The following is a 24,378-nucleotide window of genomic DNA, read 5'->3' as shown; positions in this document are numbered from 1 at the left end:
TAGAGAGATTTCGCATTGATTAGCATAAAATTTAAAGCAAAGCGTTGCATAACTACATTAAATTTAAAGCAAAGCATTACATGATGCACACAGGATTGATTGATATGTGATGTATACATTTTAATATCTTAGGCTTAGTTTTGTGCCTAAATTCGACTATTTCTTTCGTTGTTGTAGCGAGTTACATCATCTTCATCAGCCTAGATTGAAATCAAAGTATTGCACAATGCAAATAGGATCGATTGATATGTGATATATATGTCATACATTTATCGGATGCATAGAGGGTTTTGAGCTCATCGCGAGGCTCTGCTACAATAAGGGGAAGGCCAACATCATTGCATCCGACATCTTCCCCCTCACCTCAGCTGCACATTTTATGGAGATGAACGGATCATTCGATGGAGCAGAGAATCTCTATGCGCATGGAGAGATCATTGGAGGAGATCGAGTATTGGAGATGGTCTCCAACGTGCTGGAAGCGTTTCCTTGGTTGTGCTATTGGCGTCTCTCGTTGGTAGGATTGTTTCGTGCTCTAAGACGAGCCCCTCTCCGTCAGCTTCCTCATCAGATAGCTCGGGTGATACTAGAAGCTCAGAGAACATCAGAAGCAGCTACTTTCGAGCAATGTTAGGATAAATATTTTCATTGGCTTACTATTTTAATTTGAAACTTGAGGTAAACGATCCCATATAAGTTAACACTTTATCATTGATAAAATAGAGTATATATCAAAACTCAAAATATGAGAAATACACGTAAATTCCTTTTTTTAACACTGTAACTCAGCTATGGCATCTTCCTTTTGTGTACAGTTTCTTGATGCGAATATATATATCACCCCAAGCAAAAACAAGAACATGAAAATAAAACAATCGAAATGTAAATTCATCTATGTAGGAGGGAGAGCATCAGTTTTTCTCAATACCAATATCTTGGTCTTCTTCGCTATACCCTCCAGCAACGCATCATCAACAATCGAATAACTCAAAGAACACGGCTGAATGAGTTCTAAAATTAGGCCATTTTGGTTGGGAAATGAAGCTGCGACGTAGAGAAACTCGTTGAACTGCAAGGGTTGCCTTGATGGTCCTCACCCGTCTTCCCAGTCGTTTTCATCCTCGTCATCTTGAGTAGCTTCTGCTTCTACATTCAAGTCGTGAACTTTAAAGTGATCGGAAGTGTTACCTGAAAAGCCACAATATTCGGCCACAGTAAGAGGTTATCCATGTAAGAAATGTCGAGCAACCTCCAATCTAGTTTCTTCTATATGCCATCATTTTCTTCAAAAATTAGGGGTAAAGACACCAAATACACAAGCTTTCACCCAATTTTGGTTCGTGCATAAACTAAAAATCCTGCCTTATATGCATAAACTTTCAATTTTTCTTATATTTACACGGTTGTCAATTTTTGCAAATAACGTAATCATGGCTATTAGCACAACCAGTGCACACAGTTAACTACATCGTTTAGTCCATCAGGTTTTAGGCCATTTGGACATTTTAGATGTCCATCTCACCATTAATTAGGAGGCAGTTGACAATCGTGTGAAAAAATCAGAACAATTGCAAGTTCGTATATATGAAGGCGAAACTTTTAGTTCATGTGCAAAACCACAATTTGGTGAAAGTTAGTGTATTTAGACACAATTACCCGTTTAAAATAGCACTCTGGAGAAAGTAAAACAAAATTCGACAAAATATGCACTGTGTTATGATTTACCTGTAGATGGCCCATCCTCCCATTCAATATCATCTCCTTCAAATTCATCTTCACGTTTTGACTTCATGCCTACTTGACGTTCAGATGGTGTGCCGTAAACTTCACTGGCGAAGACATCATTAGGTGATTTTGCTTCTCTCTTGATATTTTCTTCTTTTCCAGGATGGAGCTTCTCAAGTACAGCAGCGTAATAGGCTCTGACATATTCATCCTATAAAACACCAAAAACAAGAAGAGCAAATATAATCACTAAAAGAAAAGGGTGAGACAAACTACAATTTCATAACAGTGAGATCACAAAAACCTGTATTTTATTTTTGTCCTCATCTAAAGCTACAGCCTTCTTGTCATCGGTACTCTCCAAAGCTACTGAACTACCACCCATCTTTGTCTCTTGACTGGTCTCTCCACGTTGTTCTTTTGTAAGATTCATTCCTTGCTTGATCATCCATGGAGGCAAAACCTTCATAGGTGTACTCGCGTTGATTGATTTAACATCACCTTTGTCATCCGCACCAGAAAATGCAACTTCAACCTGTCAATCTCAAACTTTAAGGTCTCAGAGAAGAAACAATTCTCGTAATGTGTAACAATAGGATGGTAAGATGCAAAACATTATAATCAGAGATTCCAGATTAGTTATTCCAAGATCAAGAATGGAAAATTTATATCCCCGGTAACTGTTCCCCGTCAACCATCTAGCCAATAGGCATTGAGATTATAATAGTAATAAAATCCAGTTCCCAATAATACATCTCTTGCAGCTTGTAGTCTCACGCGAGAATTCAAATTAATAGAAGGGTTATGCAGTGTAATCCGAACATACGATGATCGAGATATATCAGTATTCAATGAAAAGTCAAGTAATCAGGAAAATGACATATGAAGAAAAAAATGAGATATTCCAACATTTTCATGTATTTACCAGTTATCAGTGTCATTGTTAATTCAAACTTCTAAGCCCCTCGCAATGCAGAGTGAAAGAAATTTCAAACTTAAAAGTACATCGAAAGAAGGCTTTGAACAAGTGACCTTAGTCTCCCCAACATAAGGCATGGGAGTCCCACCAAAACCTCCATTCATATGTCTGTTAGGGTCGTTGGTATTATGATCTCCATTTGCAGCTTGTTGAGTAGCCTTTCGAACTAGCCAAGCTTGAAGACCTTCAAGTTCAGGCACAGGCAAATCCTTAACTCTCCCGAGTTGATCTATCAGTGGTTTGAGCTGTACCTGTAACACAGTAAACCAAATTTAGTAGCTATAAAAATACAGGGGCAGGCAGTTAAGACTTCAGTTGATTTAAGATAAAACAATTAGTTTCTAACGTATGCATACAAAATCAGAAGAGGTCTCAAATTGGTAGTGTAAAATACACTCGAAACCCATCTGATAGAAAGGATGTATATATGTTCTCTCATCCATTCGGAGAGTAAATCCTCCAGAGACTTGATCTAGCAAATTGGCCTTTGTTCTTTTTAAATTTACTTTCCTTATTTCTTTCTGTTGTAAGATAAGTAGTGCATGTGTGCGGGAAGGGAGAGACAGAGAGAGAGGTATATGATTGGAATGAGCAATCATGGGAAAAAGAGTACAAAGGATGAGGGTTGAGTTGTAACGAGTAACGACTGAACCAATATATGGATTAAAAACAAACCTCCATCTTTGATAGCATGTCCCTTAATTTATCAAGCCGACGTCTGCTTGCATTATCATCCCCATCACCCATTTCTTGAGCAGCCAGCTTGTCACTCTCAGCCACAAGGATCCCATTGCAGCTTTCACAGTGAAAGTACTCATCATATGGGGTGATTAACCGGAGTGCATCAAGGGCGTTGTATCTGGAGTCATGAAACACAAAAAAGTTCTCAGTCTGGAAGATTCAAGAATCCAGGGCAAGAGATATATCGAAACAATTGTCTGAATCAAGTACTTTTTGTTGCAGTCTGGGCATATATATTCCTGAACTGTGTTTTTGCTCTCCAGTTCATCCTTCAACTTCTTCCTCATGCGATGTAATCTATATCTGACAACATCATATATCTACAAGGAATTTTGAAATGAACAGTTCAGTTTAATGCATACTCATATCTACAATTCCAATTGTTGCATCAGTGATGTGACAGTAGATATAGCAACACAAAGAGATAAACGAAAATCATCCAACATTTGTTCACAGTAACCATGTACAACTTTACATCTTCATCGCACAATGATACATCATACAAAACAGCCTCAACTTACAAGCAAGTTCATAGTTATATCACTTTTTAGAAACTTCTTGAAATACTTTCCAAAGGATAGAGAAAGAACAACGTGTTCTATAAATTTGGAATGTTTTAATGGTTTTTGGTCCAATTCAAGTGAAACACCTGCTTTTAACGGAGAGAAGCATGGGCAAAGTTACCTGTGAATAATCTAAGCAACAATATGACTGAGTTTGCAACTTTTGCTTCTCGTCGTCTCTTCCATTTTTTTGACCATCCACTGTGGCAGCCACGGCAGCATTGAACATCTTTGCACTTTTGGAGGTCTGCATAAGATAAATAACATCATTGGGGCAGCAATAGATACCTACTATTTACCACTCAGTAATTCAGGTTAACTAAAGCTGAAAAATCACATATACAAAAAGGATAATCATGAGTATGGAGCACCCCATAAAACATTAGAAAGTTAGACCAACTTCAAAATCAACAATGATTTTTCCAACTTACGTGATAAGCTTAAGCTTGTTACCAACCATTAACCAAAAATCTACTTTTTACTGTACTCACATTATATGTACTCCTTTTATAGACATAATGATCTCTGATTGATAAAATGGAGGGAAGTCCTACCATTGTTAAAATCAACTACCGGAATCCCATTTATGGGCACCTCTCATCCCTATGAATTAATTTATATGTGGACACATAAGCATCATATAGATCTATCCATATTATGCAAATGGGTGTAGGATCACATTTAAGTACTTCTAAAATCCACTGGAAAAACATTTTTCTGGAAGAGCATCACAAAATTCATAAGTAGAGCAACTGAATGCAACACAGCAACAGCAATCACATAGGTGAAACAGACTGCTATAAGATAACAGTAAAAAATGAATCAGATTTTCAGGCCATAATGCTGAAGCAGCAAAATGAACCTCCTTGCGATGATCACGAGTGACCAGTTTTTCTTCTTCGAAGAATCTCAGAGTCCGACGTAGTTGCTTCGTGTGAAGTTTCAAGTCCCTAGCCAAATCTTCCTCCTTAGTCCACTGACGTCTAGAACAAAATCAAATGTAAAGTGATAATACATTTAACTTTTAGCCGACCATTGTTGTAAAGTGCTTACACAATAAAATCCACTAACTCTTCATGTACTCAAACAGAACGTCCTCATGTAGCATGACTTTTACATTTACATGAGTCTCCAAAGACATAAAATGGTTCTGGAGTAAGTTTGGATAAAAAGTGGTGTTCAAGAGAAACATGTTATTTCAGCTTGTATTTATAACATAGATATGATCATTGCTCCAGTGTATTCTCAATCAATAAAACCCCCCATCCCCAGCATATTTAAGAGATAGAATCAGATATTATCCCAAATGCCACAAAGATCTCGAATGAGCACCAAGAAATCATATTTATGAAAAAATCCCTAACTTCAGGAAAAAAACATAGGGAAAAAGTATATTAGTATACCTAGTAAGAGCATCAAGAATGACCACAGCAATCCCTCTGTTATCACTTCTCCCAGGCCTCTGCTGGTTTTCACCCTTCGTAGTTATATCATCATAGAATGCCCGGGCTGTAAGTCTCACCAGGCTATTTGCAAACGATTGAACAAATGCTAATCAACACCACTTAAAAAACGAAAGCTACCATCACATATATTGGGGGTTCATTGCATTACCGATTGAATGGATCGACGCTAGCCATTTAAAAGTCTGAGAGCAATAGAAAATTCGTTATCGACTAAGAATCCCACAGCGACAGCACTCTCCACGCCAAAATTGAGCTTCAAACGTCCATAACCGCAACACACTAGCGACGCCAAATGACAGCTCTTCTTCGGCCGAACCGTCAGAAAACTCAAAATTGAGCTCGAACAAACCAAGCTAATCAATACTATGAATTTATTCAATTAAAAATTACTGATTCCTAAGTTTTCAATTAGTCCAAAACAGTGAACCTCAGCAACTTGGATGAATCAGAAGATGCTCGAACTCTAAATTAATAGTAGTATTTTTTTCGCAAGTGGCCGATGGATACGAAAATCAGGCCATCGGTTCAGAATAGAAAGGCGTATATCAATGATTGCGTTGAGGATTTGAATAGGGCGTCGTGGATCAATGGATGCCGCTTGGATTTGGGGATTTAGGGATTTGGATTTGGCGGAGATAGAGTTTTTCGGTGGTGCGATCTGCGATCGCTCTGTAATTTTGGGAGTTGAACGCGGAAATTTAATTTTTAATTTCGTCAATATATATATATAGACATAGAGTTTAGGTTGGGCCCAATTTGTGTTGATTTATGGGCTGATTTTGTATTGGGCCTTGTTAGGCTTTAATCATTTTTCTAATTAACAATTCGACTGTATTGCAAATCTCTGTGTCAAAAAATATTCAATTTATGAGTAGTGTTAATTTGAGCTGATTATCCAGAGTTGGAGGTGAGTTTCTGTCATGATCTAGATAAATCAAAAGGATTTTTGCTGCGTATTTTGCTTAATTGCATAAACACACTTTTTTTATTGTAGAATTGTGGCTAGTAATTGGGGGGTTCTGAATCATCTGCCGCCCCAAATTCTGATTTGAATTAGCCCTAGTCAAAGAACTAATTCATACACTGATGATGGTAGCAAATTGGCTGGGTAGAGAAGCATAAAGGTTATTCAAGTTTAACGCATTGTTTTTTTTGTTTGTGTGTGAGACTTGGCTAATGCTCTTTGCAAAAATGAGTTGAAAACAGCCATAAGTCGGTAACTATGTATAAAAAACCAAAGAGTTGGTGTAAGGCGACGCAAAAAACATAAATAAATTTGGCAGGTTGCTGTCATTTTCTACAGCGGTAGACTTGTTTTACTTTGGTGCAACTTGCATGTGCTTAGGTTGATTGTTCTCAATTTTACTTGATGCTATTGGCATGTTGGGAAATTGAATGTGTCAGCATTTTGCGTATGATAAAATGTGTTTTTTTCTTGATTGATTGGATTTGAGCAGGATGGGTTCTCTCTTTGTCTCTGCATTTGTTGTTATCGCATTTTTCTTTACTTCGTCTCGTTTGATTTGTGAGGCTAGAGATAGCATTGATGTGGCTAACCCGTTGCTTGGTGATCAAACTCTTGTATCAGCTAGGAACGAATTTGAGCTAGGTTTCTTCACAGCTGAGAATGGGGGGAGATATGTGGCCATATGGTATCACAAGTTGGTTCCAAGAACCGTTGTGTGGGTTGCACCACGAGACGAGCCACTGCCCAGTTCGTGTGAAGGAATTCAGATTCGAGAAAATGGTGGAAATGCTGAGGTCGTGTGTGGTAACGGAAATGGATGGGTTGCCCTCATTACATACTCTGTGGGCTCAATGGGACCTAGAGCCTCTAACATAACACTGCAGTTGTTGGATAGTGGGAACTTGGTTCTTGTTGATGCTTTTTCAGGTGAAAGACTCTGGCAGAGTTTCGATGAACCAACTGATACATTTCTTCCTGGTATGATACTGAACGATACTGTTATATTGAGCTCGTGGGTTAGTCCAAGTGATCCCAGTACTGGGAATTATTCTTTTAGGAAAGATCAAGGAATATATGAAATACTTGAGAAACCTCTAAATACTTACTGGAAAAGCAATGAGCGCAATGCATTCATGAAGAACACCATACCTTTTTTTGTAGAACAACTACTTTTCAATTATAGCAATATAACAACACAAAGGCTTGTGATGAACTCTTCGGGGGAGATACAACTTTACAGATTGAGCGATGGTAGGAGTTGGTCTTTGTTGTGGTCAGTACCTGAAGGTCCTTGCAGCAAGTACAACACTTGTGGGAAGTTTGGTGTGTGCAATGCAAAGAGCAAGGTGCTGTGTGATTGCCCTCCTGGATTCAGCCCGGTTTCGTTGGAGGATTGGGAAGGTGGGCGATACTCTGAAGGCTGTGAAAGGGTGATTTCAGAATGCAGCCGCAGAAGATCATTCTTGAATATAACGCTCGTGAGAGTTGGGGGTGGCATCAAGCCATTTGATCAAGCTCAGAACGAGGCGTCATGCAAAGAGACATGTTTGAATGAATGCAAATGCCAGGCTTACTATTTTAAAGATGATGATCCGCGTGGCAGAGAAACTCGTACTAATGGAAAATGCTGGATTTGGATGGACAATGTTGAAAATCTTCATCAAGATTCCATGGATGGTAGCATTAGCCTCTCTCTACGTGTCTCCAACGGTAAAATTACTTCACCAAATGCTTGTTCTGTTTCTGTTGTTTCCACTATTCTGTATCTCTGATCATATTGTGATCTGCAGCAAACTCCACAGCACGAACCTGTGAACCGTGTGGCACCACCAGCTCAATTCGCATACCGTATCCTCTAAGCACAGGTCCTAGTTGTGGTGATCCTTCATACTACAGTTTTGAATGCAATAACACCACCATCTTCAACACATTAAGTGGGAAGTACCAAGTCACCTCCATCAATAAGGAGAATCGTAATTTTTTTATTCTAGTTGGCTCAGAAACTGCCCAAACTTGTAACAGCAGAAACTCATCTACCCATGTGGTAACTCTCAATCACTCTTTGCCATTCACTGTGACTAACTGGTGCTATTTCGAACCTATTACTGGTCCTCGTCAAGTAGAGATAGGTTGGAAGCCTCCATTGGAGCCAAGCTGTGATTCGTCGATGGGCTGTGAAGATTGGCCTGCTTCAGATTGCCGTGATAGGGGCAATGGGTCGAGATGCTACTGCAGAGAGGGCTATCAATGGAATGGATCTTTGGCAAATTGTAGTGAAGGTTTTTTTTTATTAGACTAATCAAGAAAATACCTTCATTGTGAAGAAATTATGACCAATATCTTCTTTCTTCCACTACTGCAGCCTTGAGAAACTCGGGGAATGACTACAAGAGAAGAAACAGAATTCTAGTTTCTGTTGTGGTTGTGGCACTCATACTAGTTTCGTGCTCAAGCTATGTCTTCTATCGAAGAAAGAAGGCAAAACAACAAGGTAAATGTATGAGAAAACAGAAATCAAAATTCTAGTTCAACTCAATGAAATTATGATTTCTTGATTTCAGCGGGAAATTTGGAAAGCAGTGAAGGTGAAAGACAAGTAAATGACTTGATGCTTGAAAATGGCAAAGCCATTGATGTTCCTTTCTACGATTTGGACATGATCTTATGTGCCACTGATAACTTCTCAAACGCCCATAAGCTCGGGCAAGGTGGATTTGGGCCGGTTTATAAGGTATCCTATTCCAGAAATTTAAAGAAAAACTAATGTCAAACTTCCTATTTTTCCCTTGTCAACAACGCAAACTCTTTACTTTATATGGTTTCCGATGCATTAAGAGGTAAAAAGAGTAACTTTGCCCACTTCTTGGTATACGAGTTTTGAAGTCAGGGACAGATGGAATAACATCATTATAATGGCTGTAAAACCTTCGCGCAGGGGAAGTTTCCGGAAGGACTTGAAGTCGCGGTAAAGAGGCTATCGAGCTGCTCAGGTCAGGGAGTCGAGGAATTTCTCAACGAGGTCGTCTTGATTGCCAAGCTTCAACATAGGAATCTCGTAAGGCTTCTGGGATACTGCATCAAGGGAGATGAGAAAATCTTGCTATATGAATACATGCCTAACAGAAGCTTGGATGCCTTCATATTTGGTTAGCATAAAAGCATAAATAAATGTCTAATATATCAATATAGTTATCTTCGTAAATGTATTCTTCATCACATTCTTTTTCTAGATGAACACAATCGCTTGCTACTCGACTGGAAGAGGAGGTCTGACATCATCTTGGGGATTGCTCGAGGGCTGCTGTATCTTCATCAAGATTCGAGGTTGAGAATCATTCATCGCGATCTAAAAACGAGCAACATTTTGCTTGATGAAGATATGAACCCCAAGATTTCTGATTTTGGCTTGGCAAGGATCGTTGAAGGCAAGAAAACAGAGGCAAGCACAAACAAAGTGGTCGGAACCTAGTAAGTCAAAAAATCTTAATTGATTCAGTGCTTATCTGAGTCTGCAATAGTAACATGACTATCAATACCACTATCTAATTTTGCATTTGCATCATTTCAAAAATGTGATGTAATTGCAACGTTCTATAAGTCGTGCGAAAATTGCAACATTGTGTTATTTCATACAGATACAGTTAGCCTGAAACTAACTTGTTTTGATATGTTCAAGTGGCTATATGTCTCCGGAGTATGCATTGGATGGGAAATTCTCGACCAAATCCGATATTTTCAGCTTCGGAGTTGTAATGCTGGAGATAATAAGTGGGAGGAAGAACACAGGATTCTATAATCCAGAACAAGTCCTGAATCTACTAGGCTATGTGAGTGGCATTACATTCAATTCTTTCATTCATGTGAACACTTTTTGGTTTTTATTACTATCAAACAAGTTACAAGTCCCAGTGTTATTACATATTCATCTTGCATTTACGTGAACACTTTTTGGTTTTTATTACTATCAAACAAGTTACAAGTCTCAGTGTTATTACATATTCATCTTGCATTTATGTGTTTATTTTTAGGTTATTATTACTATTATTATTAGCAACTTATGTCTGCTTTGGCTGATTGAAGTTGCATTGTATTTAGACATGGAGATTGTGGTGTGACAACAAGGCCATAGACATGATCGATCCAACGTTGCTCGAATCATGTGAGAAATCTGAAGTGATCAAGTGCATAAACATCGGACTACTCTGTGTCCAAGAAGACCCTGACGACCGGCCCTCCATGGCAACCGTTGTCGTGATGCTGGGGAGCAAGACCAACCCTCTTCCCCTCCCATCTCAGCCGGCATTCGTTGTGCGGCGACGGCTTTCAAGCACGTCGTCGTCATCTTCCTCTACGAAACCAAAAACGATCTCCGTCAACGACCTCACCCTTACTATGGAGCAAGGACGATGATGAGAGGTTGTCCTTGTATTCATAGTTTGTGTTAGTGGCGGATGCAGAAAATAATAAAACGGATGGGGTTTTGATACCAATGTTCTCTAATATTGGTCCCTTCTTCGACTCATTAATTTCACATGCCAAAAAATATATAATGATAATAAATAGATATTGGGTCAATGGTACCAAATAAAAATGTTGTTGGGGGGCTTTGATTGGTTTCTCAATGTGTATTCCAATCAGAGATGGATGATCATTTCTTAGATTGATCTGATTTATATTTATTGAACAAGTTGTATACATCTAGGTCAATTTAGAAAATTATTCAATTTTGTCACTACATTTTTAACGTCGAATAATCGCATGATGTCGACTTCTGTGGTGGCAAATTAAAACAAATAAGTGAAAGTCAATGTCATTCCAAGCGAAGACTTGGTAAACTTGTTAGTCAATGCTAGAGCACCCGCAGGCCGCAGCGACCGGAATAAAGGAGTCGCACCTGATGGCCCACGCCAAAGGCGGGAGACGCAGCTCGTGCTGCGTGCCTCTCAACCAACAAGATTTTTTTTGTTATTTCTCTTCCGATAGCATTTTTTTCTTTCCCTTTTTCTTCATTTATATTCTATTTTTTCGTATAATAATAAATTAGTGCACCAAATACATTTGCTATATTGCGTAAACCATGATTTAAGTCTTTTAACCCATACATATTTCAAAGCTTCTTATACAGTGGTAGATTTAGGATTTTTAATTTGGGGTGCAACTGAAGAAGTTGCCGGTGTTGCATCAGAGTAGGCGGTCACGAGTCTTTTTATCGAATGATTATGATCCTAATCATCTAGAAAATTTAAAACGCTATAATCTAATAATCAATTAAATTTATACTGCTTAACTTGTAAATTTCCTTTATTTTGAACACATGTTATCTTCATGGAATCGTTATTCTAAGTTTTATTTATCAATACAAGCAAATTAAGTCCGTATAAAAAATGAAAGTAAATCAATTCATCAAGTAAATAAATAATGAGATTATCAGCTTATTTCCCATTCTCTTGCTATATTATGATTATTATAGTTCTAAAGCCAAACACAATAATTAAATAATGATGTTCACAGTTAGTATCATGACATTATTACTTATTTTATTAAAAAATGGATTGAAATGAATAATAAAAGTAAGCCATTTTCGTTACGAAATGACCATCACATCATTCCATTATGGACGACATTATTAACGCATCTAAAACCATTGTGTTTCAATATCAGCAAATTGTTGAAATTATGGACGAGCGGTCCGGATCACTGAAAAAGTGTCCCGAGTCTATATGGGACAAACTTAAAAGGAAAGTAGAGAGAGAAAACAATACTTACTATATTTATATTGATGTGGGAGAAAAAAAATTCTAAAAGAAAGAAATGTAAAATTTTTTTATAAGACAAAGTGTGATATCTATTATGGAATGGAGGAAGTATATGAAATAGGAGAATAAAAATAAATAAATGGTGAGACCATAGAAACTTATTGAGGTCTTACCTAGGTGATGATGGCATGTGTATTATGAATTTATGAGAGTTTGTAGGAGTTAGTAGTACTATATATGTCTAATTCATTTGTTGAAAAGTATTGTCCGATTCCTTTTAAGTAGTGGTTTAGAAAAATTATTTACTGAGTTAAGTTCGGAGACGAACAGAAAGTAGAATAAAATAAATTATTTATGACATGTTTGGTAAGGGTGATAACTTATCTGAGTTTAGTTTGGAGACGAACATAAAGTAGAATAAAATAGGAGGAACAAAATTAAAGTAAAGAATAAAGTAAAATAGAGTAAATGTATTGCATTTCGCTTAAATTTTATCAATCACTTGCAACGAGAAAAATAATCAGGACAAATGAAGTACTATATGCATGATTCATTTGTTTTCACGTCATCACGTGCATCTTAGTGTCAATAACAATATTTTTTTTGAATTTAATAAATAATAATAATAATAATAATAATAAGTTAATCTTATATGTGATCGTATTGTTGTTGAACATTTTTTTTATGGATAAAAATTACTAGTAATATTTTTAAATTTGGGAGCACATATTACCCCATAGCACACTGCATGAAGTGGATTCCTCGCATTTAGGACGCGTCACGTTCATGAAATCGGCTATTGCTGAAGATTTGAAGGTGACATCTTCCGCGTTCTTTCTATTCATTTAATCTTCTGCAGAATTAAGAAATTCATGTTTTTACAATGGTAGAATTGCACTCCATATATGGTGGAAACTGTCGTCAATAATTGAGAAATCTCAATGCCAACTGACGACTGTGACTGCCAGTAGGGTCAGTAATTTAGCTTTTCATGGCTCACATCTTACTCGCTGAATTGAATTAGCTTTCTACAAAATTTTGTTGTTGTAGTAATTAGCACATTTTTTCAGTTAACTGATTACTGCAGAGAAAATTTATGGTGGTAAATAAACTAGGTAGAACTTACAAGCGAGAATTGATTGAGTATGTATCGTAGACAAGGTGGTTGATGAAATGTCGCATAGAATTGTGATAATGGTATTGTGTATGTAGTAAATCAACATTTCTTTGTTATTATAAGGGAAACTAAATTTGGTTTTGTATACCAGTTTTAAAAAATCAAATCCATTTAATAGTGTGTTTAACTTCCAATTTCATTTGATTTTGCTAACTAGTCAGATTTAAAACCAATTTGTATGGCTCATGGTACTTACCAAACGTAGCCATTTATACTTAATTTCACTGTACTTATTTGAATATGAAGGGGGAATTTGGCTATGGCAGTATCGGATTAAATTATAATTTCAGTAAAGTATCATTTGCTCAAAGTTAAGTCTATTACTATCTCTTAGTGTAATTCCTAAAAATCAAACAAAAACATTGGAATGAAAATGGTGAGTCACGTCACTGTCTGTGAGGAGTGAAAGAAGACTAGTCCATGGGCTGAATTTTCTACTCAGTAAGTTACAAAATAGTTATCCTTGGAAAAGAAAATTAATTCTGTTCGGAGATGATAAGAACGCTTTGTGATTATTAAGTGACTAGTATTCATCACTCTTGTTGTGATGATGGGCTGTATGCATTCTCTAACAGCCTTCTCCTTCTCTCTAGTCGTCTTATTAATGATTTCGTGTTGGTCTAAATGTGAGGGTAGAGATAGCATCAGCGTTAGAGAGCCATTGACGGAGAGTGACAAGACTCTTGTATCAGCTGAGGGGCGATTTGAGCTTGGTTTTTTTGATAGCGATGGTGGCAAATATTTAGGCATATGGTATTACAATGTGTCGCCAAGAACCGTCGTGTGGGTTGCGAGAAGAGAAGCGGCACTTTCCGTTTCATGTGGAGGTGTTCGGATTCGTGAGGACGATGGAAATGTCGAGGTTGAGTGTGGCGACGGTGAACTTCACTACCCCGTTACAAGTCTTGCGAGGTCTGCAGGTTCTAACAGAACACTGCAGCTGTTGGATTCCGGGAACTTGGTTCTTGTTGATGCTTCTTCAGGTGCAAGATTGTGGCAGAGCTTCAACGAGCCAACTGATACTTTTCTTCCTGGTATGAAACTGAATGATACTGTGAAGCTGATCTCGTGGATGAGTCCAAACAATCCAGCTATAGGAAACTACTCGTTCCTGCAAGAGCAAGGTGTGTATGTGATATACGAGAGTTCTGTCAACGTCCGCTGGAAAAACAACGAGCCTAGCTCCTTCATGAAGGACACTTTTCCTTTCTACATCGACGACATGCTATCAGGCTCAAGCTCTACCACAGAGTTAAAAAAAAAAAATGCAAAGAATGGTAGATACGAAGGATCTTCGTTTACAATTGACTTCAACAATTCAAGGCTAGTGTTGAACTCTTTGGGACAGATACAGTTCTACAATTTGAGCAATGGCATGAACTGGTCAAGTGTGTGGCCAGCTCTCAGTGATCCTTGCAGCGTGTACAACACATGTGGGAAGTTCGGTGTATGCAACTCATCCGGGATACCTATGTGCACGTGCCCTCATGGATTCGCTCCCGTCTCCTCAGAAGACTGGAACATCAGGAAGTACTCTGACGGTTGTAACAGGGTCCCACCTGCAGAGTGCAGCAATAGGAAGATGTTTGTGAGTATAACGCTTGTGAGAGTTGGTGGAGACTTCAAGCCGATTACTGAGGCTCAACAAGAGGAACACTGCAAAGATGAGTGTTTAACTTTGAATGATTGCAAGTGTCATGCCTACTATTTTGATTTCGGAAACAGCAGTGCTGGCAGCAGAGGAACGGGAAAAAATTCATCAACATGTTGGATTTGGACAAATGATGTCGAAAATCTTAATCAGGGTGATGGTGTTGATGCTGATAACATTAACCTTTTTCTCCGCATATCTGGAGGTAGTTTCTTGCTTGTTTTTGTTGGGATTTTGAATGTTTTGTAAAAACTTTGAAATTCTGCTCCCAGGTATTTGAAGGTTTGTGATTTATTCCCTGTCCATCGATTGTGTGATATTGGAAGAGTTCATTAATTAAATGTTGGCTTTGCACAGGTGCTGGTGCAGGTGAGGTGGACACCAGAAACGTCCCTGAGGCTCAGGCACCTAAGAGTCGGAACAACTCACAAAGAGTATATGTGATTGCCATTGTTGCTTTGGTTGGTGGGATTATACTACTTTCTTTCTCGGCCTGTATCTTGTATAGAAGAAGGGCGGCTGAAAGACCAGGTACATGAGAAGAAGAGCTACGTTGGATTACACCTTTGATCTAATTTGACTCGACTTGGATTACCAAATTCTTTGTTACCCCCTGCAGGTTATCACAGACGAACTGAAGCTAATTCGGGACTCTTCTCGACTGGGAGTGAAAGACAAGTGAATGACTTGATGCAAGAAAATGGCAAGGGGGTTGATGTTCCTTTTTACAGTCTTGATTCCATCTTGTCTGCCACGGACGATTTCTCAGAGGCAAATAAGCTCGGGCAAGGTGGATTCGGGCCGGTCTATAAGGTCACCACGAAATCCATCACTCTCTCCTGTGACTTCACGAATGTGCTTTGAGAATCGATAAACTTTTGCAGGGAATGTTTCCGGGGGGACATGAAATTGCAGTGAAGAGGCTGGCGAGCTGCTCGGGCCAAGGAATCGAGGAATTCCTCAATGAGGTCGTCTTGATTGCCAAGCTTCAACATAGGAATCTAGTTAGGCTTCTGGGATACTGCATCAAGGGGAGTGAAAAAATCTTGCTCTATGAATACATGCCTAATAGAAGCTTAGATGCCTTCTTATTTGGTTAGTGCAGCTATACTGTTATACTACTTCACTCTCCATCTTGATTACCCGCGGAAAGATTTATGTTATATCGCGTTTCTTTTCTAGACGAACACAACCGGTTGCTACTCGACTGGAAGAAGAGGTTCGAGATCATATTGGGGATAGCCCGAGGGCTGCTGTATCTTCACCAAGATTCGAGGTTGAGAATCATTCATCGTGATCTGAAAACGAGCAACATCTTGCTAGATGAAGATATGAACCCCAAGATTTCGGATTTTGGTTTGGCGAGGATCGTTCAAGGCAAGGGGACAGAATCAAGCACAAAGAAAGTGGTGGGAACCTAGTAAGTCTACAACACTTTCTTGATTCAATGTTTATCTGTATTACCAACATACCAGTGCCATGTTTTAGAAGTGGTTATTTCAGACAGTTAAGTCTAAAAACTTACTTGTTCTGCTTTCTCCAAGTGGCTATATGTCTCCAGAATACGCGTTGGACGGGAAATTCTCAACCAAATCCGATGTTTTCAGCTTCGGAGTGGTGATGCTAGAGATCATAAGTGGGAAGAAAAACACAGGCTTCTATAATCCTCATCAAGTCCTAAATCTGTTAGGTTATGTGAGTGTTTAGTGTCATTACACCTTGATCAACTCTTTCTACTTCTCTTCCAATGTGTATGTTGTTATTATCTGCATTGTCTGATTGAAGCTGCAATGTGTCCAGGCATGGAGACTGTGGTGTGACAACAAGTCCCTCGACGTGATCGATCCGACATTGTCTGATTCGTACGAGAAATCCCAGGTGATCAAGTGCATAAACATAGGGTTACTGTGTGTCCAAGAAGATCCCAACGAACGTCCCTCCATGGCTACTGTTGTCTTAATGTTGGGGAGTGAGACGAGCCCTCTTCCTCTCCCGACTCAGCCGGCCTTTGTCGTGAGGCGACGGCTCTCGAGCACGCCATCGTCATCTTCTTCCGCCCAACCGGACTCCGTCTCCGTCAACGAGATCACCTTTACTATGGCACAAGGGCGGTGATGAGAGGTTGTGAGCAACATAGTAAAATCACTTTGATATGTTTTCCTCATATATATTTGGAGTGTATGGTAATTCGAAGTTAGAGCCAATTTTATAGAATAAACATTATTTATTGGTGTAATATATGTCAAATAAAAGTGTATGGAAATTCAGAGTGAAAAGAATGGTAGTTTGATTTCTTCTTATCGTACTAATTTTATCACATTGTTATGAAACTCTTTTGGATTTGTTTTTCATACATGCTACAAATATGAAATACTATTGTTGTATTGGGAATCATTTTTTTTTATTTGGAATCATTCATAACTCATAAGTCATAACAACTCGAAAAAAAATTCTATTTGATAGAAATGTTGAAAAGTAAGTACATTTAACAGTAGTACATTTTAAAAATTTAGAGGAAATATAACATTTTAAAGATTAATGCAAATGTTTTATTTAATACAGTACTTATTTGCGATTATTCATATGAACGAATTCAGAAATTCTGAAATTGCAATCTCTAACTACTTTTCAGTGAAAGAATCAAATTCCTCTTACATCCAAGTCAATTTAGAAAATTATTCAATTTTGCCACTTCATTTTTAACGTCGAACAATCGCATGATGTCGATTTCTGTGGTGGCAATATAAGGGGCATGTTAGGGTGTCACCACCCTTTAAAATAACACCATACCACCATTTCTAATCAATCATTTGTACATGTGGACGAATAATAAGTTGCCATGTGGCAAAAAAAATTTATGGAAAAAGACGGTCAGCAATTTGCTGGTCTTTAGCCAGCAATATTTCTTCTCCAGCAATATCCGACACACTATACAGCAATCTATAGATTGATGTGTAGTGTTTGTAATATTGTTGTGTAGCGTTTATAATATTGTTGTATAAGCGGTGTCACGGTGTCATTTTAAGAGGGGTTGTCATTTGGTTTTAGTTTGCTTAAAATGACACCGTGACACCGCTTATACAACAATATTATAAACGCTACACAACAATATTACAAACACTACACATCAATCTATAGATTGCTGTATAGTGTGTCGGATATTGCTGGAGAAGAAATATTGCTGGCTAAAGACCAGCAAATTGCTGACCGTCTTTTTCCAGATTTTTTTTTTTGCCACGTGGCAGCTTATTATTCGTCCACGTGTACAAATGATTGGCTAGGAATGGTGGTATGGTGTTATTTTAAGGGGTGGTGGCACCTAACATGCCCCTATATATATATATATATATATATATATATATATATATATATATATATATATATATACTCCATCCGTCCTATTGAAGATGACTCACTTTCCTTTTTGGTTTGTCCCAATCAAAATGACTCATTACTTAAAATGGAAATCCCTTTATCTCTACTTTATTCCCTCTCTCTTACTTTACTCTCTCCACTTAACACACAAAATAAAGTTGCATAAAATCCCGTACCGCCCAAGGAAGGGGTCATCTTCCTTGGGACGCTTGGGACGGAGGGAGTATTAAAAATGACACTTTCATTCGAACCGGAGACTTGGTAAAGTTGTTAGTCAATGGTTAGAGCAGCCCGAAAAAAGGAGTGGTGCCTGACGGCCCGGCCCGCTGCAGGGGTGGTGGCAGCTCGTGTCGCATGCTTCTCAATCAACCAGATTTTTTTGTCTTCTCTTTTCATTTACTTTTACTGGGTTTATTATATATTGCTCCTATAATACTCATTTCCCCAACGTTTCATTGCATCCAAATTCATTTACATCTATTCTTTCAATTTTCTTCATTCATTTTAATAAAACACTAACGAGAATATGAAATATCCAAATAACTCATTCAACCTCAACCAAAGAGTGCACCAACTGCACTTGCTATATTGCTCCAATAATGACTTAGACCCAAACATATTTCAAAGCTTCTTTCATGCTACCATGACTTTGACGGCAAATGGCAAAAGTTTTTTTTGAGAGATTGTGAAGTGCAGCGCCAGTGTTTATTGTGGTCCAAAGAAAATGAATTTGTCTGCCTTCGACCAATACCGAAACAGCAACGCAAGTGCGCCGAAGACGCACTCGCTCCCGATGCTATCGTCCACTATAGCAGGGACTCACCCTACGCCCTCGATCTTCACATGGTCCATGCCCTTCAGTCGTCCGGCCTATCATCCTTTATTGTCGGAGCCCGGACCATAGATTTTCAATTTTTTTCTTTTACCATTTTCCTATTTTCACTTCTTTCTCGGATTTTTTTATTCCATTCTCTTCCTCATTTTCTCTTTCACTTTAGTAACATAAATTTTAAAAAGATAAAAATAATGATGAAGTAGAAAATGGAAATAGGGAGGGTGGAAAATAAAAAAGTTGAGATAGGGCGAGTGTTAACCCTGGCTATAGTTAATGTTACATGTACATAATTCATTTGTTTAATAGTATGTCTAAATCATTTATTTCACGTGCATCCGATTGTTGAAGATTTGAAGGTGATATATATCTTCCGCGCTCTTTCAATTCTTATAATCTTCTACAGAATTAAGAATTCATGTTTTTTAGTGGTACAATTATACTCCATATATGGCAAAGGTTGTCGTCAATTATTGAGAATTTTCAATATCGACTGAGGAATGGAATGTGACTGCAAGTAGGGTCCCTTGATTTTAGCTTTTCATGGCTCACATCTTGCCCGCTGAATTGAATTAGGTTTCTACCAAATTTTGTGTTTGTTTACCTTTTCCAGTGAAAATTTATGGTGGTAAATAAATTGGGTAGAAGCTCGCGTTGACTGAGTATCAGTATCAGTATCAGTATCAGTATCGTAGACAAAGTGTTTGATGAAATGTCGCATAGAATTAATGATATTGAAGTTTAATTCAATTTTGGTTTTGTATACCAATTTTTCAATTTCATTTGATTTGAATATGAAGGGGAAATTTGGCTGTAGCAATATCAGATTAAATTAAAATTTCGGTAAGCATTACTATTTGCTCAAAGTAGGGTCTATTACTGCAAGTAGGGTCTATTACTATCTCTTAGTATAATCCCTAAAACAAACAAAAAACATGGAGAGTCACGTCACATTCTGTGGAGGGGTGGAAGAAGAATAGTCCATGGGCTGAATTTTCTGCTCAGTAAGTTAAATTAAGTAGTTATCCTTGGAAAAGAGAAAATTAATAATCATTCAGAGATGATAAGAATGCTTTGTGATTATTCATTGGCTAGTATTCATCACTCTTGAAGTGATGATGGGCTATATGCATTCTCTAACAGCCTTATCCTTCTCTCTCGTCGTCTTATTTGTGATTTCGTGTTGTTGTAAATGCGAGGGTAGAGATAGCATCAGCGTTGGAGAGCCATTGGAGGAGAGTGACAAGATTCTTGTATCAGCTGAGGGGCGATTTGAGCTCGGTTTTTTCGATAGCAATGGTGGCAAATATTTGGGCATATGGTATCACAACGTGTCGCCAAGAACCGTCGTGTGGGTTGCCAGAAGAGAGGAACCACTGCCCGTTTCATGTGGAGGGGTTCGGATTCGTGAGGAAAATGGAAATGTCGAGGTTGAGTGTGGCAATGGTGAACTTCGCCCCGTTACAAGTCTTGTGATTTCTGCAGGTTCTAACAGAACACTGCAGCTGTTGGATTCCGGGAACTTGGTTCTTGTTGATGCTTCATCAGGTGCAAGAGTGTGGCAGAGTTTCGACGAGCCAACTGATACTTTTCTTCCTGGTATGAAACTGTCTGATACTGTGAAGCTGAGCTCGTGGACGAGTCTGAGCGATCCAGCTATAGGAAACTACTCATTCTTGCAAGAGCAAGGTGTGTATGTGATATACGAGAGATCTGTCAACATCCGTTGGAAAAACAACGAGCCTAGTTCATTCATGAAGGACACTTTGCCTTTCTTCGTAGTCGAAATGCTATCAGGCTCCACGAAAAGTGGAAAGACAGATAGATTCAACATATCTTCGTTTACACCTGATTTCACCAATTCAAGGCTGGTGATGAACGCTTCAGGACAGATACAGTACTACGATCGGAGTGATGTCGTGAGCTGGTCAAGTGTGTGGCCAGCGCCCGATGATCCTTGCAGCGTGTACAACACATGTGGGAAGTTCGGTGTTTGCAAATCATCCGGTACATCAATGATGCATATGTGCACGTGCCCTGATGGATTCACCCCTGTTTCCTCGGAAGACTGGAATGCTGGGATGTACTCTGATGGTTGTGACAGGGTCCCGCCTGCGGAGTGCAGCCGTAGGAAGACGTTTGTGAAGATACCGCTTGTAAGAGTGGGCGGGGGCTTCAAGCCGTTTGATGAGGCTCGACAAGAGAAAGCCTGCAAAGATGTATGTTTGAATGATTGCAAGTGTCAGGCCTACTATTTCGAAGACGGGGATTCTGGCAGCAGAGGAACGGGGAAGAGTTCTTCGAGATGTTGGATTTGGACGAGTCCTGTACTCGAAAATCTTAATCAGGATGATGGTGTTGATGCTGCTAGCATTAACCTTTTTCTACGCATATCTGGAGGTAGTTTCTTGCTTATTTCTGTTGCGATTTTGAATGTTTTGTTAAAACTTTGGAATTCTACTCGTAAGTATTAGAAGGCTTGTGATTTATTCCCTGTTTGTCGATTGTGTGAAATTGGAAGAGTTCATTTAAATCAAATGTTGGCTTGCGCAGGTGCAGGTGGGGTGAACGCAAGAAATGACCCTGAGGCTCAGGCACCTAAGAGTCGGAACGTCTCACAAAAAGTATATGTGATTGCCATCGTTGCTTTGGTAGGTGGGATTATACTACTTTCTTTCCCCGCCTGTATCTTGTATAGAAGGAGGGCGGCTGAAAGACAAGGTACATGAAAAGAAGAGATACAATGGATCACACCTTTGATCTAATTCGACTCGACTTGAGTTACCGAGTTCTTTGTTTCTCCCTGTAGGTAATCACAGACGCGCCGAAGCTAATCCAGTGCTCTTCTCGACTGAGAGTGAAAGACAAGTCAATAACTTGATGCAAGAAAATGGCAAGGGGATTGATCTTCCCTTTTACAATCTTGATTCCATCTTGTCTGCCACAGACGATTTCTCGGATGCAAATAAGCTTGGGCAAGGTGGATTCGGGCCGGTCTATAAGGTGACCACGAAATACATCACTCTCTCTGTAGAACAATAAAATATAGATATATGCGGAGAAGTACATAGATATATTTATTACTCATTATAGGCCACATATACATAGTAGTACAAGAGACTAAGCTAGACTATGTCGTATAAATGATGTGGGCTCCTAAAATTCTTAACACTCTCCTGTGACTTCATGATTGTGCTTTGAGAGTTGAAAAACTTTTGCAGGGAATGTTTCCGGGGGGACATGAAATTGCAGTGAAGAGGCTGTCGAGCTGCTCAAGCCAAGGAATCGAGGAATTCCTTAATGAGGTCGTCTTGATTGCCAAGCTTCAACATAGGAATCTAGTTAGGCTTCTGGGATACTGCATCAAGGGAAGTGAAAAAATCTTGCTTTATGAATACATGCCTAATAGAAGCTTAGATGCCTTCTTATTTGGTTAGTGCAGCTATACTATTATAGTACTTCACTCTCCATCTTGATTACCCGCGCAAAGATTTATGCTATGTCGTGTTTCTTTTTCTAGACGAACACAACCGGTTGCTACTCGACTGGAAGAAGAGGTTCGAGATCATATTGGGGATAGCCCGAGGGCTGCTGTATCTTCACCAAGATTCGAGGTTGAGAATCATTCATCGTGATCTGAAAACGAGCAACATCTTGCTAGATGAAGATATGAACCCCAAGATTTCGGATTTTGGTTTGGCGAGGATCGTTCAAGGCATGGGAACAGAAGAAAGCACAAACAAAGTGGTCGGAACCTAGTAAGTCTACAAACACTTTCTTGATTCGATGCTTATCCGCAACATACAAATTCAATGTTTTGGAAGTGGTGTGACGATTGCAAATTCAAGTAAAAGTTGTGTTATTTCAGACAATTAGTCTTAAAACAAACTTGTTCTGCTTTCTTAAAGTGGCTATATGTCTCCTGAATACGCGTTGGATGGGAAATTCTCGACCAAATCTGACGTTTTCAGCTTCGGAGTTGTGATGCTGGAGATCATAAGTGGGAAGAAAAACACAGGCTTCTATAATCCTCAACAAGTCCTAAATCTCTTAGGTTATGTGAGTGTTTAGTGTTATCAGTATCACACCTTGATCAACTCTTTCATCTTTTCTTAAAATGCGTGTATTATTATTAGTATTATTATCTGCAATGTCTGATTGAAGCTGCAATGTGATCAGGCATGGGGACTGTGGTGTGACAACAAGTCCCTCGACCTGATCGATCCGACACTGTCCGATTCATGCGAGAAACCCGAGGTAATCAAGTGCATAAACATAGGGTTACTCTGTGTCCAAGAAGATCCCAACGAACGTCCCTCCATGGCGACTATTGTCGTAATGCTGGGGAGTGAGACCAGCTCTCTTCCCGTCCCGACTCAGCCGGCCTTCGTCGTGAGGCGACGGCTCTCGAGCACGCCGTCGTCATCTTCGTCCGCCCAACCGGACTCCGTCTCCGTCAACGAGGTCACCTTTAGTATGGCACAAGGGCGGTGATGTGAGGTTGTTATAGAATCAACATTATTTATTGGTGTAATATAAGTCTAATAAAAGTGTATGGCAATTCAAAGTGAATAGAATGGTAGTTTGATTTCATATCGTACTAATTTTATCACATTGTTATGAAACTCTTTTGCTAAAAGTATAATTCATTTGGATTTGTTTTTCATACATGCTTCAAATTTTTTTGTTTTCCATCAAAAAAAATTGCGTTATGCAATTTTTAAGAAAGAGAAAATGATATGGACAAATATTAAATATTATTATGTTAATTTTTTTATGGTAAATTTGCATAACAAATTCAATTTATGTCCCTAGGATTGCTAAATAGGAGTACTACAGTAATATATCTTCAATTATATAGTATTAAGGGTTGACTTCACATGGAGATCATGCTTATTTAATTTGATAAACGTTGGTTTTATTTTTTTTTTAATCATAAGATTTATGCTAAGTACTAAATGATAAACTGATACAGAAGAATTCACAAACATGAGAATGATTTGAAAAAAAAAAGGAAATGTTGCACCTAATACTTCTTGAACAAACTAACCTTCATGTTATGAATTCGGTAGTGATAAATTAACAAAAATTGTATATATAAAATTGGACATTTCAGGTATTTTTACATTAATAACACATTAATGAT

The 24,378-nt window shown here is 38.6% G+C and overlaps 4 protein-coding genes across 12 annotated transcripts; 3 read left to right on the top strand and 1 right to left on the bottom strand.

Moving 5' to 3' along the window:
- Positions 1-693: 693 nt before the first annotated feature.
- On the bottom strand, positions 694-6,168 carry LOC125215297 (uncharacterized). Its single transcript, XM_048116671.2, has 10 exons — positions 5,623-6,168; positions 5,412-5,534; positions 4,871-4,991; positions 4,130-4,255; positions 3,656-3,765; positions 3,380-3,563; positions 2,758-2,955; positions 2,030-2,260; positions 1,726-1,936; positions 694-1,188 (listed from the first exon to the last, which is right to left on the bottom strand). The coding sequence occupies exons 1-10, from the start codon at positions 5,646-5,648 to the stop codon at positions 1,094-1,096; spliced, it is 1,425 nt and encodes a 474-aa protein (XP_047972628.2). The 5' UTR covers positions 5,649-6,168; the 3' UTR covers positions 694-1,093.
- A 112-nt stretch (positions 6,169-6,280) lies between these two features.
- Positions 6,281-11,099, top strand: LOC148930325 (G-type lectin S-receptor-like serine/threonine-protein kinase At4g03230). 8 transcript variants are annotated; one of them, XM_089067496.1, is made up of 10 exons: positions 6,355-6,381; positions 6,469-6,598; positions 7,063-8,151; positions 8,232-8,720; positions 8,804-8,932; positions 9,003-9,172; positions 9,377-9,587; positions 9,672-9,909; positions 10,118-10,268; positions 10,537-11,099. In XM_089067496.1, the coding sequence occupies exons 3-10, from the start codon at positions 7,293-7,295 to the stop codon at positions 10,849-10,851; spliced, it is 2,562 nt and encodes an 853-aa protein (XP_088923622.1). In that variant the 5' UTR covers positions 6,355-6,381; positions 6,469-6,598; positions 7,063-7,292; the 3' UTR covers positions 10,852-11,099. The 8 variants fall into 8 exon arrangements, with proteins under 8 accessions (XP_088923624.1, XP_088923622.1, XP_088923627.1 ...); XM_089067501.1 differs by lacking the exon at positions 6,355-6,381 and having other exon boundaries at positions 6,388-6,598; positions 7,063-7,419; positions 7,603-8,151; XM_089067498.1 differs by lacking the exon at positions 6,469-6,598 and having other exon boundaries at positions 6,281-6,381.
- A 2,736-nt stretch (positions 11,100-13,835) lies between these two features.
- Positions 13,836-17,318, top strand: LOC125209452 (G-type lectin S-receptor-like serine/threonine-protein kinase At4g03230). Its single transcript, XM_048109049.2, has 7 exons — positions 13,836-15,230; positions 15,383-15,556; positions 15,645-15,838; positions 15,910-16,120; positions 16,208-16,445; positions 16,570-16,720; positions 16,826-17,318. Exons 1-7 carry the CDS (start codon positions 13,922-13,924, stop codon positions 17,138-17,140), a joined length of 2,592 nt encoding a protein of 863 aa, XP_047965006.2. The 5' UTR covers positions 13,836-13,921; the 3' UTR covers positions 17,141-17,318.
- A 2,955-nt stretch (positions 17,319-20,273) lies between these two features.
- On the top strand, positions 20,274-23,898 carry LOC148930324 (G-type lectin S-receptor-like serine/threonine-protein kinase At4g03230). 2 transcript variants are annotated; one of them, XM_089067494.1, is made up of 7 exons: positions 20,274-21,632; positions 21,786-21,953; positions 22,042-22,235; positions 22,454-22,664; positions 22,753-22,990; positions 23,141-23,286; positions 23,412-23,578. In XM_089067494.1, exons 1-7 carry the CDS (start codon positions 20,348-20,350, stop codon positions 23,429-23,431), a joined length of 2,262 nt encoding a protein of 753 aa, XP_088923620.1. In that variant the 5' UTR covers positions 20,274-20,347; the 3' UTR covers positions 23,432-23,578. The 2 variants fall into 2 exon arrangements, with proteins under 2 accessions (XP_088923620.1, XP_088923619.1); XM_089067493.1 differs by having other exon boundaries at positions 20,275-21,632; positions 23,141-23,291; positions 23,412-23,898.
- The last annotated feature ends 480 nt before the right edge of the window (positions 23,899-24,378 follow it).

This window comes from Salvia hispanica, chromosome 3 (genome assembly GCF_029641045.1).
Source record: "Salvia hispanica isolate PSC_SH4W2 chromosome 3, Shi_PSC_v1, whole genome shotgun sequence".
Taxonomy (NCBI): Eukaryota; Viridiplantae; Streptophyta; class Magnoliopsida; order Lamiales; family Lamiaceae; genus Salvia; species Salvia hispanica.
This window is presented reverse-complemented; position numbering and strand designations above follow the sequence as displayed.

Bases quoted from the DNA above. Each gene is read 5' to 3' on its own strand.
- LOC125209452 (XM_048109049.2), top strand. From the start codon at position 13,922: ATGATGGGCTGTATGCATTCTCTAACAGCCTTCTCCTTCTCTCTAGTC. The intron at 15,231-15,382 runs GTAGTTTCTTGC...GGCTTTGCACAG, and splicing joins TTTTCTCCGCATATCTGGAG to GTGCTGGTGCAGGTGAGGTG. The intron at 16,446-16,569 runs GTAAGTCTACAA...GCTTTCTCCAAG, and splicing joins AAGAAAGTGGTGGGAACCTA to TGGCTATATGTCTCCAGAAT.
- LOC125215297 (XM_048116671.2), bottom strand. From the start codon at position 5,648: ATGGCTAGCGTCGATCCATTCAATCG. The intron at 5,535-5,622 runs GTAATGCAATGA...GTTTGCAAATAG, and splicing joins AGCGTCGATCCATTCAATCG to CCTGGTGAGACTTACAGCCC. The intron at 4,992-5,411 runs GTATACTAATAT...ATTTTGTTCTAG, and splicing joins ATTCTTGATGCTCTTACTAG to ACGTCAGTGGACTAAGGAGG.
- LOC148930325 (XM_089067498.1), top strand. From the start codon at position 7,293: ATGGGACCTAGAGCCTCTAACATAACACTGCAGTTGTTGGATAGTGGG. The intron at 9,173-9,376 runs GTATCCTATTCC...ACCTTCGCGCAG, and splicing joins GATTTGGGCCGGTTTATAAG to GGGAAGTTTCCGGAAGGACT. The intron at 9,910-10,117 runs GTAAGTCAAAAA...GATATGTTCAAG, and splicing joins AACAAAGTGGTCGGAACCTA to TGGCTATATGTCTCCGGAGT.
- LOC148930324 (XM_089067493.1), top strand. From the start codon at position 20,348: ATGATGGGCTATATGCATTCTCTAACAGCCTTATCCTTCTCTCTCGTC. The intron at 22,236-22,453 runs GTGACCACGAAA...AAACTTTTGCAG, and splicing joins GATTCGGGCCGGTCTATAAG to GGAATGTTTCCGGGGGGACA. The intron at 22,665-22,752 runs GTTAGTGCAGCT...TTCTTTTTCTAG, and splicing joins CTTAGATGCCTTCTTATTTG to ACGAACACAACCGGTTGCTA.